Source organism: Eptesicus fuscus, chromosome 10 (genome assembly GCF_027574615.1).
Source record: "Eptesicus fuscus isolate TK198812 chromosome 10, DD_ASM_mEF_20220401, whole genome shotgun sequence".
In the NCBI taxonomy this organism is placed as follows: domain Eukaryota; kingdom Metazoa; phylum Chordata; class Mammalia; order Chiroptera; family Vespertilionidae; genus Eptesicus; species Eptesicus fuscus.
In genome coordinates, this window is record NC_072482.1 from 7,532,460 (window position 1) to 7,554,394 (window position 21,935).

The 21,935-nt window shown below is 44.3% G+C and overlaps 1 protein-coding gene across 3 annotated transcripts in view; it reads left to right on the plus strand.

The window, feature by feature from the left end:
- Positions 1–21,935, plus strand: part of CMTR1 (cap methyltransferase 1) — a 56,894-nt gene that overhangs the window by 14,307 nt on the left and 20,652 nt on the right. For all 3 annotated transcript variants that reach the window (XM_054721902.1, XM_054721904.1, XM_054721903.1), the window contains exons 3-8: positions 1,395–1,537; positions 9,555–9,713; positions 12,499–12,591; positions 14,993–15,064; positions 16,385–16,479; positions 16,604–16,676. In XM_054721902.1, coding sequence (XP_054577877.1) covers positions 1,395–1,537; positions 9,555–9,713; positions 12,499–12,591; positions 14,993–15,064; positions 16,385–16,479; positions 16,604–16,676 — 635 coding nt within the window. The remainder of the gene's footprint in view (positions 1–1,394; positions 1,538–9,554; positions 9,714–12,498; positions 12,592–14,992; positions 15,065–16,384; positions 16,480–16,603; positions 16,677–21,935) is intronic.

Below are 21,935 nucleotides of genomic sequence, written 5' to 3' on the forward strand. Positions count from 1 at the left end.
CCCATCCCTAAATGATAAAAGGCTAATATGCAAATTGACCGAATGACAGAATGATTGATCGCTATGATGCCCACTAACTACCAGGAGGCCAACACTCAATGCAGGAGCTGCCCCCTGGTGGTCAATGTGCTCCCACAGGGGGAGCGCCGCTCAGCCAGAAGCCGGGCTCATGGTTGGCAGCTCAGCGGCAGTGGTGGAAGCCTCTCGCGCCTCCGCGGCAGCGCTAAGGATGTCCGACTGTCGGTTTAGGCCTGCCCTGTGTGACGAGCTGTAAGTTGGATATCTTCCAAGGGCTCCCAGACTGCGAGAGGGCGCAGGTCAGGCTGAGCCACCTCCCCCCCGAGTGCACGATTTTTGTGCACCGGGCCTCTAGAATATCTATAAAAGAGGGAAAGAGCCAGTCACAGTGAATATCTAGACCAGTGATGGGCAACCTTTTGAGCTTGGTGTGTCAAACTTCGCCAAGAAACTGAGCATAACTCAGGTAGTGTGTCACTTTGAGGAAAAAACATTATTTCGCAAATGTTTCATCCTCGGCATGTGGCTGCCTTAGCGGCCGAGCGTCATCAGAAATGGCTACGCGTGTCAGTGCTGACACGCGTGTCATAGGTTCGCCATCACTGATCTAGACTGTTGATTCTCCTGCTTTTGACCAGGAGTCACATAACCTACAACTCTGGCAGCTGCTAAGGTGTTTCTTATTTGAAGATCTTTTGCAACAAGGGTATGCTATAGGACTTGTCCTCTTACCTATAAGTTTAAAGGCCAGCAGGGGGGTCGTTGGGGGCAAGCAGGCTGGCAGGGGTGCAGTTGGGGGCGATCAGGTCGGCAGGCAGAGTGGTTAGGGGCGATCAGGCAGGCATGCAGGTGAGCAATTAGGAGCCAGCGGTTCTGGATTGCGAGAGGGATGTCCGACTGCCGGTTTAGGTCTGATTGGATCGGGCCTAAACCGGCAATCGGACATTCCCTGAGGAGTCCCAGGTTGGAGAGGGTGCAGGCCATGCTGAGGGACACCATCGTGTGCACGAATTTCATGCACCGGGCCTCTAGTATTTTATATTTAGCAATGTCCTTTAAATACATTATTTCATTTTCCAATTACCCATGACGAAATTATTACCATCTTAGTTGGTAGGGAAAGAAAGTGAAAAGATGGGAAAAGAAAACATATTTTTGAGTCACCATTGTATGTCAAGTACCATTAGGGACTTTTGGTACTTGCCCAAGATTACACAGTTAGTAAGATGTAGAGAATACATTTGACCCTGGGTCATTTTATGAACTTCATGTGTGTAATGCATATTTTAAACACTAGTTAGATAAATGAAATTAGACTTCTAGAGGTTATTTTGTGCTATAAATTCACCTAAATATTTTTCTTCTTTCTTTTCTAGTATCTTCCACAAGCCTCAGTGGGTCCGACAGTGAGACTGAGGGGAAGCAACGCAGCTCTGATGATGCATTCAAAGCAGACTCTCTTGTGGAGGGAACTTCTTCCCGCTATTCCATGTACAACAGCGTCTCCCAGAAGCTTATGGTATGTTGGCACTTACCATGGTGGGGTTTCTAAAGCTGCACCAGAAGAGTGAGAGAGAAGGGAATTTGTATTGATTGGTATGAAAAGAAGAAATGCTAGGGAGTGAGTTTTTCCTTTGTTTTTTGCTACTGAAATTTAGTAGAGTGTGGCTCTCTTTTCAATAGAGGTATTGTTCACATTGGAGCAGCGGTCGCCAGCCTTTCGGACCTCGAGGACCACTGGTTGGCACCCACTGTATTGGAGTTCATCCATGTGAAGTGGTTGCTCAGGCCTGCTTCTGGTAATCGCCTTCCAGGGGGAATAGACACAAATCTTAGGATTGAGTTCTTTTATTAGACAAGGATCTTTAGGGTTTGAGATTTAGGTTTCTGATTTTGGGGGTATATAATTGAGCCCATTGACTCTAGAGTTCAGTATAACATTTAAAAAAATGATTCTGTCCAGGAGTTGATAGTACCTCTAAGACCTCAGTTTTGCATGAAGCAATTTTTCAGTTGTTCTCTTGATTTGGGCTTCTGTAGGCCCTCATTGTCCTTGCCTGTTCATGATCTTTTTGGGTTCCATATACTAGGTGTACTGGTTAATAATGCGGATTTTGTAACCAAAGAAAACACAATAATTTCAAGAGAAACATCAAAAGTGCTTTATTCAAAGTAATGTCCATCACTAGCTACACATTTCCCCATCTTTCAGGTAATTTGTGTATACCATCCCAATAGAACTTTCCTTGTTTTGAGGCAAACTATTCAGAGACCCAATTTTCCACTTCTTTCTACGTTTTGAAGTGCTACTCAGAAAGTGCATGTGCCATTGATGGGAACAAGTGATAATCTGAAGGAGCAAGGTCTGGTGAATACAGTGGGTGGGTTAATACTTCCCGGCAAAGATCTTTTAATGTGTCTTTAATTGGTTTTGAAGTGTGTGATGGTGCGTTATCATGAAGCAAAATTACTTTGCCATGTCTTCTGGCACTTTCTGGTCGTTTCACAATGAAAGCATGGTTCATATTGATTATTTGTTGTTGGTAGTGATCAGTATTAACGATTTCACCTGGTTTTACAAGCTCATATACACCACACCTTCCTGATTCCACTAAACGCAGAGCACTGTCTTCTTTCCTAAGCGATTTGGCCTTGCAGTCAATGTTGATGGTTGACCTGGATCAACCCATGATAGATTTCGTGCATTTGGGATACTCAAAATAAATCCACTTTTCATCGCCAGTCACAATTTGATGTAAAAAAGACTTTCTTTCGTGCCATTGAAGCAACATTTTACTGATGACTTTTCAGTTTTCCATGTGTCTTTCATTCAGTTGATGTGGCACCCATTTTTTCCCATTGCTTGTAAAGGATCGGAAATTGTTTGCTGAGCAACGTTCAATCTTTCTGCAAGTTGTTTTTGAGTTTGACATGCATCTTCATCCAATAATGCTTGTCTTCAAACTTTTTTGGTTGACCTGGATGTTCTTTGTCCTTCACGTCCAAATCATCACTTTTAAGTGTTTAAACCAGTGTTCACAAGTATCTTCAGATGGAGCATGTTTACCATAAGCTTCCCAAAGTACATGGTAACTTTTTCTTCAAAATAAAGTAATGAATTAAAACTTCCCATAAATGCTCTTTTTTTTGGGCACGAAATTCGATATTTTTAAGTGTAAAAATATCTATGATGTTAACACCTTCAGCAAATTTGACATATGAAGTTTTGAAGCTTGTCAATACAACAAAATAGCATACATATCAAATCGCATATATATCAACATATGTGTAACGCCATCTATTGAAAAAAATCTGAGTTATTAACTGATACACCTAGTAAATTTTTGGAATATTTGTCCTAGATCTGTGAAATATGCCGTGGGTATTTTAATAGGAATTGTGTTGGATCTATAGATTGCTTTGGGTAGTACGGCATTTTAATGATGTTCATTCTTCCTATCCATGAACATAGATATATGCTTCCACTACTTTGTATCTTCCTCTGTTTCTTTTACCAGTGTCCTAGAGGGTTTTTTTAAAAATGTGCCTCAGTCATGAAACAGCTCTGGCCACCAACACAGGCATCAAGCTAAGATGAACTAAGAGTAACACCACCAATCAGGTGTCTCCTTGCCCATTGCCAGGGGGTTGCCCTACAGTTTTATGAATAAAGGTCTTTTACCTCCTTGGTCAGGTTTATTCCTAGGTATCTTATTTTGTTGTTATTGTTGTAATGATAAATAGGATTGTTGTTTTTAGTTTCTCTTTCTGAGAGTTTTTATTGATATGTAAGAATGCCATTAATTTCTGGATGTTAATTTTGTATCCTGCTACATTGCCAAATTCATTTATTAACCCTTTGCACTCGCTTGCTTTTTTCTCGATTCCTTTATTCTACTCGGGATTTAATTTTTTAAATACCCCAGATTTTACAAAGCACGGCAGTAGAATAAAAAACTGGAGTTTCTTTTCATACAAACTTATTTATTTGGATTTTTTTATATTTCAAATTATTGATACATTCAATACAGTTTGACATACGAGCTGCTACCGATGCTAACCGTGTCGAGTCACACTCGACATCCGAGTGCAAAAGGTTAAATCTAGTAGTTTTTTGGTGAAGTCTTTAGGGTTTTTTATGTATAATATCACATCATCTGTGAAGAATGATGGTTTTACTTCCTCCTTTATAATTTGGATGCCTTTTATTTTTTCTTCTTGTCTGTTCTCTGTGGCTAGGACTTCCAGTACTATCATAATAATAATAGGGGAATATGCAAATTAGCTGGGGTGCCGTAACGTCATGACCGAACAGCAGGGACCTGAGGCTGCATGGCGCCTGGCGGGGGTGGGGACCTCAGGTCGCGCCCCCCGCCCAGCAGAGCTTGAGGGGGACCTCAGGCCACGCCCCCCGCCCCAGCGCACGGCCGGGGGACCTCAGGCCATGCCTCCCGCCCTGCGGGGCTTGACAGGGACCTCAGGCCGCGCTGTTCGCCTGGCAGGGTTTGACAGGGGACCTCAGGCCACAGCCCCCAGCGCCAGGCTGGGAGACCTCAGGCCATGCCCCCTGCTAGGCGGAGTTTGACGGGGGACCTCAGGCCACGCCCCCCCACCCCAGCACTGGGCCAGGGGACCTGAGGCTGCACCCCCGCCCAGAGGGGCTTGACGGGAGTAGGGCCGTCTTGGTATGGGTCTCCTATGTTTTCGAAGTGCGTGTGGGCAAGGACTTGACTCTAGGTCCCACGGCGTGCCCCAGACTCTGACCGGAGGGAGATTTTCATATACATTTTACTAATTTTCTTTCATCTCTGGCACTTCTATTATAGAGAGAGGGCAAATAGCAATATTAACCTTTTGTGCTATGTCCCATAGATTTTGGGTGTTTATTTTCATTTATTTCCAGAAAGTTTATTATTTCTTCATTGATCTCATTGGCAACCCATTCATTATTTAATAACATGCCATTTAGCCTCCTTGTGTCTGAATGCTTTTGAGTGTTTTTATTGTAGTTAATTTCTAGTTTCATGCTACTGTGATCTGGAAGATGCTTGATATGGTTTCAGTTTTCTTGAACTTGTAAGACTTATTTTGTGTCCTGACATGTGGTCTATTTTTGAGAATTTTCAATGCATATTGAAAAAATGTATATTCTGCTGCTTTGGGGTGAAATATTCTGTAAATATCAAATCCATCTGGTCTAATGTGTTGTTTAAGGTCGCTGGTTCCTTGTGATTTTTTTTGTCTGGAAGATCTATCCAGTGATAAAAGTGGGGTGTTAGGAAATCCCCTACTATGGCTGTATTGCTGTTAATCTCTCCCTTAAAGTCTTCCAATAGTTTATTTTTTTAATATATATTTAGGTACTCCTATATTTGGTACATATTTGTTTACCAGGGTTATATCCTCTTGTTGGTTAGATCCCTTTAGTATTAAGTAGTGACCTTCTTTGTCTCTTGGAAATTTTTTTTTATTTTTTGCATGGAAATTTTTTTTCTGTCCCTTCACTTTCATCCTATGTGAGTCTTTTGTTGTGAGGTGTGTTATTTGTAGACAGCTCATATATGGGTCATGTTTTCTTATTCTTTGAGCTACCCTATGTCTTTTGATTGGGGCATTTAATCCATTTGCATGTAATGTTATTAATAGGTACTTATTTATTACTATTTTTATTCTTTACTGTCTCTATTTCTTCTTCTTACAACACTCCTTTTAACCTTTCTTTTTTTTTTAAATATATATTTTATTGATTTTTTTACAGAGAGGAAGGGAGAGAGATAGTTAGAAACATCGATGAGAGAGAAACATCAGTCAGCTGCCTCCTGCACACCCCCCACTGGGGATGTGCCGGAAAACAAGGTACATGCCCTTGACCGGAATCAAACCTGGGACCCCTCAGTCCACAGGCTGACGCTCTATCCATTGAACCAAACTGGTCTTGGCTCCTTTTAACCTTTCTTACAGTTCTGGTTTGGTGGTAATAAAATCCTTTTGCCTTTTGATTGTTTGGGAAGTTCTTTATTTCACCTTCAATTTCTTCTAAAATACATTTTTTATATGTTTTTATTTCAGAGAGCGGAAGGGAGAGTGAGAGAGAGAGAGATAGAAGCATCAATGATGAGAGAGAATCTGTTGCCTTCTGCACACTCCTACTGGGATTGTGCCTGAAATCCAGGCATGTGCCCTGACTGGGAATTGAACTGTAATCTCCTGGTTCATATGTCGACGCTCAACCACATAGCTGTACTGGCTGTGCTCATTTTCAATTTTGAATGATAGCCTTGCTGGATAGAGTAGTCTTGGTTTCAGATCCTTGCTTTTCATTACTTTGAATACTTCATGCTGTTCCCTTCTGGCCTGTAGTGTTTCTGTTGAGAAATCTTCTGACAGCCTTATGGGAGCTCCCTTGTAGATAACTGTCTCTCTCTTGCTGCCCTTAAGATTATCTCTATCTTTTTTTAAAAAAATTAAATCTTTATTGTTGAAAGTATTACATATATCCCCCCATTTGACGCCTTCCAGACTGCCCTGCTCCCCACCCTAGGCCTTCACCACCCTATTGTCTGTATCCATGGGTTATGCATATATGCATACAATATCTTTGGATGATCTCTTCCCACCCACCTACCTTCCGAGTTCCCTCTGAGATTCGATAGTCTGTTCCATGTTTCTGTGTCTCCGGTTGTATCATCAGTTTATTTTGTTCATTAGATTCCACATATGAGTGAGATCATGTGATACTTGTCTTTCTCTGACTGGCTTATTTCACTTAGCATAATACTCTCCAGCTCCCTCCATGCTGTCTCCAAGGGTAAGAGATCCTTCTTTTTTACTGCTGCATAATATTCATTGGTGTAAATATACCACAACTTTTTTATCCACTCATCTGCTGATGGGCACCTGGGCTGTTTCCAGATTTTAGCTATTGTAAATTGTGCTGCTATAAACATAGGGGTGCATACGTTCTTTATGATTGGTGTTTTGGATTTCTTAGGATATATTCTTAGAAGTGGGATCACTGGGTCAAATGGCAGTTCCATATTTAATTTTTTGAGGAAACTTCATACTGTTTTCCATATGGCTGCACCATTCTGAATTTCCACCAGCTGTATACTAAGGTTCCTTTTCTCCACATCCTCACAAATTGTCATTTGTTGATGGTAGCCATTTTGAAGATGTGAGTTGATAACTCATTGTTGTTTTATCTCTTTATCTTTAATGTTTGCCATTTTCATTATGACGTGTCTTAGTGTGGGCCTCTTTGTGTTCATCTTGATTGGGATTCTTTGTGCTTCCTGAAACTTCGTGCCTTTTTCCTTCACCAGATTAGGGAATTTTTCTGTCATTATTTCTTCAAACAGGTTCTCTATCCCTTCCTCACTTTTTTCTCCTTCTGGTGCCCCTGTGATATGAATGTTGTTACATTTCATGTTGTCCCAAAGTTCCCTTAAACTATCCTCGTGCTTTGAAATTATTTAATTATTTTTTTCTTTTGCTGCTCTGAGTAATTTTTTTTTCTACCTTGTCTTCTGATTTACTGATTAGATCCTACACTTCCTCTAATGTACTGTTTATTCCTTCCAGTATGTTCTTTATTTCAGCTATGTCTTTTTATTGTTGTTAATTCTCATCGGAGGACATTTCTTTCCCATTGATTTTTAGAGAGAGTGGAAGGTAGGGGGAGAGACAGGGAGAGAGAAACATCGATGTGAGAGAGACACATTGATTGGTTGCCTACCGCATGTACCTTGACCAGGGCTGTGGACTGAGCCTGCAACTGAGGTACGTGCCTTTGACCAAAATTGAACTCATGACTCTTCAGTCTGTGGTCCGATGCTCTAACCACTGAGCAAAACCAGTTAGGGATATGTCATCCTTCATTTTCGACTGGCTGTTTTTCATGGTTTCTATGTCCTGCTGTTGAGCATTCTCTCTCTCTCTTTTAAATCCTCACCTGAAGGTATGTTTATATTGATTTTAGAGAGAGAGGAAGGGAGAGGGAAAAAGTGAGGGAGAAATATTAATTGACTCAAACCCACAACCTGGGTATGTGCCCTGATTGGGAATCAGATTTACAGCTTTTCAGTGTACAGGATGATACTCCAACTGAACCATACCAGCCAGGGCTGTTGAGCGGTCTTAAAACCATTACTTTGAACTCAGTTTCTTTTTTTTTTTTTTTTTAAATCTATTTTATTGATTTCTTACATAGAGGAAGGGAGAGGCATAGAGTTAGAAACATCGATGAGAGAGAAGCATCAATCAGCTGCCTCCTGCACACCCCCTACTGGGGATGTGCCCGCAACCAAGGTACATGCCCCTGACCGGAATCGAACCCGGGACCCTTGAGTCCGCAGGCCGACGCTCTATCCACTGAGCAAACCCGGCCAGGGCTGAACTCAGTTTCTGATAAATTTCTTGCCTCCATTTCATTTAGCTCTTTTTTCTGCAAATTGTTCCTGTTCTTTCATTTGGGGCCTGTTTCTTTATTTCCCTATTTTTACTGTTTCTTGGTTTCCCCATTTTTGCTGTTTCTTTGTGTTTGTTTTTGTGCATTGGATGGGACTGCTATGACTCCCAGTCTTGGTGAGATGTCCTTTTTGAGGTTGGCATCATGTGGAACCCAGTTGTGTAGTTTCCTTCATCTTCTGAGCAGGATGTTCTAGGAATGTCCCTTGTGTGTGTTGTGTGGGTTCTTTTGTTGTATTTGGATGTTGATTACTGGCGACCTTTTCATGGGTGGGCTCAGTCCTCAGGCTTGCTGATTGTGAGGCTCAACCCTGACCACATCATGCCAACTATTTACACAGGTGCTGACAGAACAAAACAAGTCCAAATAAGACCAAACCGAAAACTTCTAAACAGTTATACCTTTTAGCAAGAATCTGAGGAAGTTCCATTTTAAATTATGTTCTCTTTTATCAACTCTACTGTAGATCTACTTCTCACTTAATCAGACACATTAGCTGGAAGGGTAAGTTGTACAAATGTCCAATGACATTCATTAGGTACCCTTGGTACTTTTAATTACAGCTGTGAGGTCCCTTCTCATTTATCCAACTTCTGGATGTCCTAGACTTTCACCTCCAAAATAGACAGCTATTGGACCCACAGTTAAACTGCAGTTTTTTATTTATGCTTCTTTTCTTTATTAGGCTAGAAGGAAAACTTTAGGCCTTTTTAAAATCTTTTTTTTTTTAAATTGACGTTAGAAAGAGAGGAAGGGAGAGGGAAAAAGAGATAGAAACATCAATGGTGAGAGAGAATCGTGGATTGGCTGCCTCCTTCATGCCCCCTACTGGGGATCAAGCCCACAACCCGGGCATGTGCCCTGACCAGGATTTGAACCAGTGACCTCCTGGTTCATGGGTCGAGACTCTACCACTGAACCTTACCAGCTGGGTGAGGCCTTTTTTATATTTCTTCAGGTTTAGCAGAATGTCTGGCACATGATAGGGGCTACATAAATGTCTGTTTGTATGAAATGCTCCATTTTATCTATTTGTTTATATAAATGTACCATCATTTCTCTCTTTCAGGCGAAGATGGGCTTCAGGGAAGGTGAAGGATTGGGTAAATACAGCCAGGGTCGGAAGGACATCGTTGAGGCCTCTAATCAGAAAGGTCGAAGAGGCTTGGGTCTGACGTTGCAAGGCTTTGAACAGGAGTTGAATGTGGACTGGCGAGATGAGCCCGAGGTAACTGGTGTGGGGAGGAGAAGGCAGAAAGCCACTTGTGTTTTTGGGTGCATGCCTTTAAGTTGTCATATTGACACACTAGAAGTCTCCAGAGGCAGTTTGATCAGGGCGGTTAGTGGGGTTGAACCAGTTTCTTACATGGAAGGTTCTGGGGATGTCCAGAATGGAAAACAAGTCTGGGGGAGGGGGAATGATAGGATGTGGATTTGTTTCCTGTTGCTTCATATAGGACTATCTAAGACCAATGGGTGGAAGATACTGGAAGGCAGGGTTTGCCTCTACAAAGAACTTTAATACAGCTTTCCACCAGCTTTATACCTCACAAGGTAGTGAGATTCCTCTGCTGAAAAGGTTCATGTGGCCGATTGAGGACCTACTTTCCCATTGTGTCAGTGATTGGATTAGGTGCCACGTAAGGTCCTTGCACCTCCAAACAGGTGTTTGTTTATACCATATGGCTTTTTCATTGTGGATTTCGTCTGCTTACCTACTTGGGTACCTGTTTGTTTTACCCTGAATACCCAAAGAGACTCTTACTCCTTTTCATGGTACAGATAATGTTGAGACTTTATTTTTATCCATTTATTTATGTCCTACCTTATTCCACAAAGGATTTGAAGTAGGTATAATGAAAGCCCCTAAAAATAATGATGTAATATTACCATTATGGAGTTGAAACTAGAGGAAATAGAAAACAAATGTCTAGTCTTCTACATAGTTGCTGTAATTTAGCTTCAGATGTGGTTCTGAACTCTGGAAAATTGATATTTTATTTGTCTCTCTGATGTTTCAGTTCAGGAAAATCTCCCATCAACCTGTGCATGATAAAAGCCTAATAAGGCTTCAGAGTAAGAAGCTGACAAGCCAAGAGCTAATGGGTTCTGATGTGGTCCTGCTGTGTTGCCTTGTAGTTGTGAGGAGACGAGACCAGCAGAATAGCAGATGAGACAGTGCAGAATAGGGTAAATATTTGTAATTGGGTGCTAGATGTAGGTTTTTACCTCAGAAATGCTTGGTGCTTTCTGTGTCCTCATTTGTGTGAAAACAAGTAAAAAGTCCAAATTCTCTCAGTGGGACAGCATTAGAACTAACTGCTAAACTTGAGATACAAAATTTGCCCATAAAATTTCTGCTTTTAATTGAGACAGGCTATTGAAATTTCTTTTTGAGACAAAGCTGTTCTAATTACCATCTACCATAATCCAGTTTTTCTCTTACAAAGATGCCCTATCTTTTGGTTAAGAATGTGGCTTAACTGTTAGATGGTGGTCACTTCTTTAAGATAGATGAGTCTGGGTGGCCTGAGGTGACCCATTCCTGGAGTCACTACAGGAAGGTGCTTAGTGACTTCTGTAGCCCAGGATGGAGGGAGAGTGCAAGGTTGGAAGCTTCAGACAAAGTCCGCTTTGCAGGTAGCCTTATTATTTAGACTTCCATGGGGAGATTGAGTCTTCTTTTTATCTCTATAGGGGTATCCAAAGTGTATATGAATTGCTTTTTTTTTAGAAAATATATTTTTATGATTTCAGAAAGGAAGGGAGAGAGAGATGGAAACATCAATGATAAGAAAAAATCATTGACCGGCTGCCTCCTGCACGCCCCCTATACTAGGGATCGAGTCTGCAACCTGAGCATGTGCCCTGACCAGGAATAACCGTGACCTCCTCGTTCCTAGGTCAACGCTCAACCATTGAGCCACGCTGGCTGGGCATGAGTTGCTTTTTTAAAGAAGAGTTTATAATATAAATCACAACCATTTATGCTTAAAGGTGATGGATTTGACCAAGGAGAGGAGCCATGATTCACTGCCTGATTCATTGACAAAAGGCTTCAGTAATTTTTCTTTTAATCTTTTCTCTGTTGATGGTGGTTGGCTTGCCCTCCAGACCTTGCATTGTGATACCATTTTATGCCTTTCAGAGCATGTAATATTACCTTTAACCATATTGCTTCAATTTGCAATGGTGAGTCTCTTCTCCACACCTGCTCAGGAGGGAATGTGTAAAGCTGCCATGCAGGTTAGCCACCTGTTAAAGTTTCATAATCCATGTCTCTCTAGCCCAGTGAACATAGCCCTGGCTGCACATTAGAATCATTTGGGGACTTCTAACAGTGCACTTATACCCAGTTCCCACCTCAGATCAGCAGAATCATATATTCTGTGGGTAGGCCCCAGGCACCAGAACTTTTTAAAAGGACTGCAGATGACCCTAATGGATAGCAGGGTGAAAACCACTGTTTTGGCTTGATAAGGAAATTATTAGGAAGTAGTTCATTAGAGGTGCTAGTTTCTGCCCTAGCTTAGAATGAATGGGTGAGGAATCCAATTTATTTTGTGAGTAACACTTTGAAAGGCATCAGGAGGTGAGATTCATTGCTTAGTGTCTTCCTGATGTGATTACCTATCAGAGACACATATCTTATCCCCACTGCTCTGTATCCCCACTGCCTCTTGGGACAAGGACTATGTCTTTTTAACTCTGCATTCTGAGCACATAGTCCATAATAGGTATTCATAAAAAATATTGGAACAAATGAAAGATACTTTGAAGGTTTGGGAAGTTTCTAGGGACTGAAACCAGAATTGGACCTGGCCTTCAGAAGTGAAACTTGAGAATTCCAGCTCTCAATTTTCATGTTTAACAACTGCCTTTGGCCTCTGCTTCCCAGACTCTTCCCACTCTGTCTGAGTCCCTCTTGATTGTTTTGGGAAGCCCTGATGAGTTGGAGCACAGTTCTTCTGAGGGCTTATCATCTCACTTATTTGCCTCTCTTTTGTTTGTAGCCCAGTGCCTGTGAGCAGGTGTCATGGTTCCCAGAATGTACCACTGAAATTCCTGACACTGAGGAAATGAGTGATTGGATGGTTGTGGGAAAGGTAGGATTTCAGGAAAATGTACCCTAAAATTGTTGGCACTTATCTCCTGACTTTTCCCTTCTTCGAGTTGGTATGTATGTGTTTATACTCACACTAGAAGCCTGGTGCATGAAAATTCGTGCACTGTAGGGGGAGTCCCTCAGCCCAGCCTGCCCCCTCTCACCGTCTGGGAGCCCTCAGGGGATGTCCTACTGATGGCTTAGGCCCGCTCCCCAAGGGAGCGGGCCTAAGTCACAGACTGGCCTCCCTCTGCGGGAGGCTACCGGACTGATCAGGGGAAGGCTACCTGGCTGCCATCACCCCGCCACTGCTGCTGCCTCTGGCCTCCCTCTGCAGGAGGAAACCAAGGAAGGCACCGTCCCCATCACTCCGCTGCCAGCTGATGCAGCTGGCCCTTGGCCCTCACTTCGTAGTGCTGGCTCTGTCCCCTGCCCACTGGTGGGTGGGGGGCAATCTGGGGCCAGGCTGGCTGGGGAGGTGCTGTGGGAGGTTGAGGCACAGCAGGTTGCACCCCGTCCAGCTTTTGCATAGGCGTGGCACTGGGACCGGCCCCGTGCCGCTGCCTATGTGGCTGTCTCTGCAGAAGGGGCAGCACTGGGACCGGCACGCGCAGCCCCCTCTCCCGCTGCCTCTGTGGAAGGGGCTGCAGTGCTGGACCAGCCTGCGCCGAGGCCTCTCCCGCGCCGCCTCTGCGAAAGGGGCTATGGCGCTGGACCAGCCTGCACCGCCGCCTCTCCTGTGCCGCCGGCCCTTAGCCCTCACAGCCGCTGTGGCTTTGTCCGGGAGGACGTCCGGTCTATCCGGTCTAATTAGCATATTACCCTTTTGTTAGTATAGATGTGAAAAATGTGAATCTGACCATTCTGGCGGGAATAAAACTGTGTGTTAAGAGGTTGTTTCAATGGCTTTATAGATATGCCCCTGGGAGATATGGCAGATAGGTTTTTTTCCCAGTCATTTAGCTTGCAAGACAACACAAAATGCACAACTTTTATCTTCTTCACTGGTTACAGCTGGGCATTGTTCCAGGTAGATGAAAAGACACTGTACCTGTCCTCAGAAAGTAATGAGGGAGTTGTTACAGAGGGAATTGGTTTAATATCCTCTGGAAAATTGTAAGAATAAAGTAGATAGCTACTAAGTCAGTGTGGTCTAGAGCAGCGGTTGTCAACCTTTTGGACCTCACGGACCACCAGTGGTCCGCGGACCACCAGTTGGTGACCGCTGGTCTAGAGAGTAGTTCTTAAAGTATAGGGGCTCCCAGGCATCTCCAAGACACTTCCAGGGGGTCTGCAAGGTTACTTATTTTCGTAATGATGCTGAAAGTTTTTTCACTCACATTCTTTCACAAAGTGTCCAGTAGAGTTTTCCAGAGCCTATGAGATAATTTCACAACCAATTGAATATAAAGGAGAATCTTGGTGTCATCTATTTAAGCCAGATATTAAGAAAGTTTTAAAAAAATATATATTTATTGATTTCAGAGAGAGATAAATACATCAATGATGCGCACACCCCTCACCCCCCATTGGGGATTGAACCCATAACCCAGGCATGTGCCCCGACCAGGAATCGAACTGTGACCTCCTTGTCAGTTCTCAACCACTGAGCTACACAGGCTGGGCCAAATATTAGGAAATTTGCAAAACTGGAAAACAGTGCCATTTTTTTCACTAAATTATTTTTGGAAATATAGTTATTTTTCATAAAAATGTCATTTTTATTAACTTTTTTAAAACTGAATTAATATTTTAAAATTTTCTTAGTTTTAATTTCTAATAAACCTCAATGTATATATCTAAATATGTCTCCCACATAAATAAAAACTCTTTGAGGTCCTCAGGGTTTTGAAAAGTATAAAACCTGAGAACACCAAGCTTGAGCACCGATGGTGTAGAGGTGGCCTCCCTCAGACATGATGTTGGACTTGACATCCATCATCACAGGGTTGCTGTGAGGCTCTCTTGAGCCCTTATTTTTTGTGATGCTGCCAGGTCAGTGCCTAGTGTCGTGCATTCACACTCATCTCAGAGCAAGAGGCTTACCCGTCGAAGGACAGGCTTCTGTCATTTGGGGTAGTCTCCATCCTTCTGCCTCTATGCCTTAGGGACAGACAGCTTGAATGTCTCCTTCCTGTTTGCTTTTCTCAGCCTCGGCATTCACGAGTCTTGTATCCATATGTGCTCTAGTCAGAGTACCCAAGGGACTGCTTCATCTCATAGCCGCCTGGAGTTTCGCCAGAGGATTTAGGATTTTCTCACAAGTTCCTGCTCCTCAGAGATTGATGTTTCTTGGCAGGAACTCAAGCCCCTTCTCTACTGATTTGGAACCCTAGTTTCTCCATTCATCCCCCAAGTGCAGTCACACATGGTCATTACTGACTGTTTTCTTCTCCCTGTAGAGGAAGATGATTATTGAAGATGAAACAGAGTTTTGTGGGGAAGACCTGCTTCACAGTGTGCTGCAATGTAAGGTAAGGCCTGTGGCGAGAGCTGGAGTTAAAACCTGTGTGTGAAGGGCTGTCTGGGCTTTTCTAGTTCTTTTGATTCAGTTGTGGGGGCAGAAGTTTAGCTGATACTTTCCTGGTGGTCCGATGCGTAGCTTGTACATTTCGCCAAGGTGTCCTTTTTCCTGGTGACTGCCCTGCTTTGTAGTGTTGTGCTGTCCCTGTGGTCAGTAGCCAGGAAAGGATCCACTTAACCTCAGTGGGTTGGTTCATTCTAATCCTGGTTGGGTGGGGGTGTGTGTGTGTGTGTGTGTGGGAGGTTGGCTGGTATAATGAAAGATTTGAAATCATTCTTTAGCATTAGATGGACCTGAATTCAAATCCTAGTTTTGCAACTTTTTTTGCTGTGTGAACTTAGGCCAGTTGCTTTAGGTTTGCTGAGTTTGAGTGTCCTCATCTATAAGATAGGGAGAAAATACTTCCCAGGGTTGCTGTGAGAATTAAGTGAAATTCTGTGTGGGAGGCTGCTAAGGTGTTGGATGAGTAGCCTTCCCTTGATATTTTGTGGCCTGTGTTTTGGGCCAGGAAGTGCATTGCCCGGATAGAAAGAGCCAAGGAAACTAAGGAGGAAATGGGTTGGAGAAGCAGCGAGGCCTCAGAGCTTATTAATTTTTATTGATTTTTAAAAGTTGATTTTAGAGAGAGGAAGGAGAGAGAGAGAGAGAGAAGAGAGAGAGAGAGAGAAAGATCGCGACAGTGATATGGAGAGAAACATTGATTGGCCGCCTCCTGCATGCGCCCTGACCGGGAATTAAACCCGCAACCTTAGGGTGTATGGGATGACTCTCCAACCAACTGAGCCACCTGGCCTCAGGGCTTATCTTTTGACAGGCAGAGGGTTGGGAATATCTTTATAGCGACTGGTGCTCTTGTGAAGTGAGGCTGTTTGTTTTTTTAATCAGAGAGGAATTTGGAGGAAGGAGAGGGATCCCTACTGTGTGGTGGCTGCCACCAGGAAGCCTGGCCTTGGTTTGTTTGCCCTCTCAGTGAGCCCAGTGGAGAGGGCCGTGGTATCAGACGCCAGTCCCTTGGGAAGTCGCTGCTGGAGTGGAGAAGGCGATTTGCTATGAGGGTTAGCAACGCCAGGAGGTGGCCCTGTGCATAACCACGGCGGTCATTTATTAACCACCTACCATGTGTCAGGGACGTGCTTACACTTATTGTGTTAGAGCTGGGTACAGCAGGAGCCTTGGCTTTGGACGCTGTTTGGGCTCCTCAGGCTCTAAAGAGCCCTGTCCCTTCCCGGCGGATGATGCTCACCCCGAGGCTCTGATTCTCTCTGGGCAGAGTGTGTTTGATGTCCTGGATGGGGAGGAGATGCGGCGAGCTCGGACCCGCGCCAATCCCTACGAGATGATCCGAGGAGTCTTCTTCCTGAACAGGTTTGCTGACTTTTCTCTCCCCTCCCCTCCCCCCCCTCCCCTGACATGACCCTCCCGCCTTTTCTTGAGCTTCAGCTTTCCGTCTGTCTGGTCCTGAGTTGAGCTCTGTCTGTCTTTGTTGCAGGGCGGCAATGAAGATGGCCAATATGGATTTTGTGTTTGATCGCATTTTTACAAATCCACGGGACTCTTATGGGGTGAGAACAAGTTTCTGCTTCTGAATTCATAGTGTTAAATGGGCTTAAGCTTCAGTGGCTCAGAAATCGCCATTTGTGCAATGTAATTATAGCTGCTCTGTGTTAGAGATGGATTTTATGTTAGATATTTTTCTTTGAGCTCCTCAGAACGGGCCCCACAGTGCGTCCCTGTGTTCCTAAGAGTGCCCCAATAAGCATTGTCTCTAGAGCTTCAGTCCCAAAGTCCCAGCCCCTGATGCTGCAGGTCCTGTTGTGCACTCCCCGTGGAGGTGGGCAGGGCTGGCAGCAGTGCAGAAGGGACATTCCTGGGCCAAATCAGCAGCTGTGGCATCTAAAGGCCTAGAGAACAGGGAGATGAGGCCGTGAGTTAGAGCATGGGCCCCTATTGCTTTCGGTAAGCATGTATTTATCCAGCCCCTACTTTGTGCCAGGCACAGTGCTAGGCGCTAGGAATATAGCTAGGAATATAGTTTTGAATGAGATAGACATGATCCCTTTCCCCATGGCGCTTTTAGGTTCTGGACGTTCTGGTGGAGTTGAGAGCTGGTAGGGGTGTAGGGCTGGGATTTTGTAAAGCCTTTCTGTGCTCATTGACGTGTGGAGACCAGTTGCCACCAGGGGCTTTAGCCTGCCTTCTTTCTACCATGGATGAGGGGGAGTAGAAGGGTGAGTGTACAGAACTTACAGTGAGCTTATTGAAATTGTGACATCGTCTGATTTGGGTGGTGTTTCTGGTATGAGAGGAGAGTACTCTGGGAAATATTTGAGAGTTGAATGACATGTGGGCATCCTATCTTTTCCACTGGTCCATTTAAAATCAGTATGGCATGGCTGTGTTGTTCAGTGAGGCCGGTAGGGAGTGTATCACTTCCACTGCGGGTGTTGTCACTTCAGTACACGCCTTCTTTGGGTCTCAGCTGCTTCATCTCTGAAATTAGCCCTGCTAACCTGCTAGAGGGCCAGGGTAGGACCAAACGGCTCTTAAGAGTTGTTCCAGCTCTTAGATCTGTGAGTCCTGATGTGGCCACTTTCCCTTCCTGCCTCTTAGAACAAGCTTTGCGTGGGATCATAATTATCAGGCTTTGGCCCTTCTCAAGAAATGGTAAAGCAAGATGAGTTTCTATTCTGCTGCATCTCATTTCTCTGAACACAGACCCTCCATGATGACAGAGAAAGAATAAAGGAAATTTCATTCTAGTGTTAACGTCAGGGTTTCAAAGCATTTTTACTCAGTTCTTATAAGTACCGCGCGCTAACCAATTGCGCCACTGGAGCTCCCTTTTACTCAGCTCTAGAAAGTTAGTTCTCTTTGCCTGTTTCTGCTTTACTCACCCTCCTTCCATTAGGCTTCTGACTATCCACTCACCGAAAAAACTTCCTTTCCAAGTTCTTAATGTTTCAGCTCCTCCTACCTCACTGCTTTCTCCATGCTGGCAAAACTGGCATGTAAACCCCTCAAGCCTTTAGTCATTTCTCTCTCCCCTGTCTCCCTCCCCATTTCCCAGTACCAGCAGGCAGCACAAAGGGGCTCTTGGAATTAGCATCTTGAGAAAATTAGGTTGATATAATGTTGATTTAATTTTCTGAGTTCCAAATGATTTTAAACCCCTGCCTAGCAGAAGAACTCTGTCAAGCTGATGGGAAGTCACAGCATCATTTGGGGCTTTTGAATGAAAATGCCTCCAGCAGCTAGTGTCTGGTTGTTGTCTTTTGCTCTCAGGAAAAAGAAGAAGGCACCAGGTTGTACCATTCAGGTGGAGGGTAGAGGTGTTAGTTACATAGGAAGAGGCAGCCGAGTCTGTAACACTTCAGGCATCTTTTTGACCTGAATTGATTGTTAGTGACCATGGAGAATTCCCCTTTCTGAGATGTTTCTTTGCATTCCATGATAAAAAGTGATTTCTCTCTAGCCTCTAGTCTTTTCTTCTCTCTTTTCCTCTCGGTTTTTCCCTGAGGGCCAGAGTGACAGCCAAGGCCAGCAGGCTTAGCATGATTTTCAGGTGAGCAGAGATGCGCTAGAGCAGTTCCCAGGAGAGATGGGAGTGGCTGAAGCCCCGGGCACACACCAGGTTTGCTAGGGTCTCTGCCTCCTGGATCAGGCTGGTTATAGAACACGAGCGTGGATGCAGAACTTGAAGCTGGGGTGGGATGGAGAGGTTAGAGGTGGAAAGGGGAGGGGCACACGACTCAGGTTTTCCCATGTGCTTCTGGTTCTTCAGGTTGTGGTAAGAGTTGAAAAGAGACTAGGGTAGGGAAATCAATAAATTATAAACAAGAATTGGAAGAGACTAGGGAAAGAAGGGAGTTTAGATTCTTTGGATATCTGGAAGTCTATTATAAACCCCTAGAGGCTCGGTGCACGAATTCGTGCACTGGGGCGGGGGGTGTCCCTCAGCCTGGCCTGCGCCCTCTTGCAGTCTGAGAGCCCTCGAGGGATGTCCGACTGCTGTGGAGGCGGGAGAGGCTCCCACCACCACCACTGCGCTCCCCAGCCATGAGCCCGGCTTCTGGCTGAGCATCGGCCCCTGGTGGTCAGTGCGCATCATAGCGACCGGTTGTTCTGCCTTTCAGTCAATTTGCATATTATCCTTTTATTATATAGGATAACTTTATGTGAGGAATTTGTGTGCCTGGGGATGTTGTTGAAGTAAGAAAACATGTTTTGAAGTGTAACAACAGACAAAAACTGAATGTAGATCTTTAAGTTTGTGTGCTGTCTTAGAGGAAATTAGCATGTTCAAAGTGCCCACTGAGGCATTGAGAAGAGAAAAAGATGGAGAAGGACAAAGTTTTGACTCCATGATAGTTGATCTAGCTGAATTGATAACTTATGTTTGTTTAGTATTTTATAGTTTATAAAGGTTTTTGATGGATGGTAATTTATTTAATCCTGCAACACTCAGGAAATAACCTATAGCCCTGGCCTGGTGGCTCAGTTAGTTGGAGCATCGTCCCATACACCAAAAGGTTGTGGATTTGATTCCCAGTCAGGGCACATACCTAGGTTGTGGGTTCAACCTCCAATTAGGGCATGTACAGTAGGCAACTGATCAATGTTTCTCTTTCTTTCTCTTTCTCAAATCAATAAAAACATCCTTGGGTGAGGATTAAAAAAAAAAAAAAGGAGAAATAACCTATATTAGTTCCAGTTTATAGTTGAGGAAGCTTGAGCTTAAAGACATAAATTGTGTGCTTGCCCTTGACTGCACAGCCAGTAGGTGGGAGAGGTGAGAAGCCCAGCTGTCCTTTCTATGAAAAGATCTGGCTGTGGCCTGGGAGGGCCACTTATCTTGAAATCACAAAATGAGATCATATTTATGTCCTCGTTTTGGAGGTGAGATGCTTTCATTGCTTCATTCCTCTTCCTTCCCCTAGTCTTCCGTTGGGCCAGTGGCTCAGTGGAGAGGCTGGAGCCTGGGCTGGGGGCTAGGGCACACCCCGCAGTGAGGAACATTAGTTTCCCATTTTCCAGTCTGGGCAGGCCTTCAACTTGTGACCCCTGCCTCATTACCACCTCACTGTCAGGAAAGTGCTAAAATAATGTTTTTGGCAAATGCCATTTAGTCTTTTTTTGTGTGCAAATAATAAAATCCAAAAATATAAACAGTTGATAGCTCAGGAACAAAGAATGCTGGGGTGGAGTGGTGGGGGAGGAGAGAAAGAATGGATGCATCCCAGCATGCCTGCGTGGGCTTGTCACAGGATGACAGTGTTTATTTTTAGCTAAAGCGACTTTTTCCAGAAACTTTTTTTCACTGTTTTGATAAAGCTGATAGCTATCCTCAGAGGGAAGGCCCTTGTCACCTAGAAATGGACTGGATTGTGCACATTCGTTTTCCATTTCTCTCATAACTTTCCCCTAAAGCTTTCTGGTCTTGATCTAGCAGTTATAGGGCTCTGGACAAGCACTCAGCCATGTCAGCTGGTAGAGAGCGAAGGCTGAGCTGCCTGAGCCCCCCCTGCTGATGGTCATCAGTGTCCTCCTGCCACCCACTCGAGAGCTCAGCCTCTTGTCACTGGTGTAGATGGTCCCTCCTCTGTGCTGTGGAGGGTCGGGGCAAGTAGAATGCACTATCTAAGGCCCAGGTGTGTAAAAGGAAGTGTAAACACACAATACAGGTCCATGCTTCGTTCAGCATGAATTTTATTCATTTATTTTCTTAATATATTTTTATTGATTTCAGAGAGGAACGGAGAGGGGGAGAGAGATAGGAACATCAATGATGAGAGAGAATTCATTGATCGCCTGCCTCTTCCACGCCCCCAACTGGGGATCGAGCCCACAACTTGGGACCCTTCAGTCCGCAGGCCAAAGCTCTATCCACTGACCCAAACCAGCTAGGGCTCAGGATGAACTTTATATTAATAAGAGTTAAAGCTACTCAGGTGACCAAAATTATAATCCAATAAAAATTCAGATGATTATTGTGATATAGTTAGTTACTCTTGAGGTGGGTGGGTGCTCTGAGGGCTGCCTGGAAGCTGCACACTGGTGTCTCCTTTTCTGTGTTTTGTCAGCTCCCAGCTGTGCCCCGTCCCAGGCCCCCAGCTAGCAGAGGGGCAAAGGCAGCAGAAGAAAGGGGTGTAGAGAAGGAGAAAGGGGTGTAGACTAAATGCACTGTGGTGTTTCAGATTGGATCCTGGAACAGAGCAAGGACTCTAGTGAAATTGGAACCCTGCCTGGAGCTTAGTGAATAGCAGTGTACAAATGTTGGCTTTTTAGTTTTGACAGTGTAAGGTATTAGTAAAACTGGAGACGGGGTGAAGGGTATGTGAGAACTCTGTCTTTGCAATTTTTTTGTAAATCTAAAGTTATTCCAAAATAAAAAGTTAATTGAAAAAAGGGAGTACCGAGGAGGATGGGGAGGGAGCAGGGAAGCAGACACTGTGTCTGGAGAGGTGGGTGCTGTGGCTGAGACCGGGACGGCCAGGCTCCCCATGCTGGGTTGGACAGGAAGACCTGAGTCTAGCAGTCAGGCTGGCTGGACTATGATTAGCTTTGTTGCAGATGGCTGGGAACAGCATCTGCACGCTTTGTGTCTTGGTGTCTCTTTCCCCGTCTGTAATGGGGGGATGTAGCGTCTGTTCTGCTCAAGGACTTGTATAAGGCAGGATATGGTGAAGATGCTGAGAGACAAAAAGTGCACACCCAGGTGCCCATTAAGATGTTTTCATTAGGAGTCTGAGCTAGGCCTGGTGGTGTGAAAGGCATCCGGGTATATTGAGGTGGGGTGATGGTCTCGGGATACACTTGCTGGG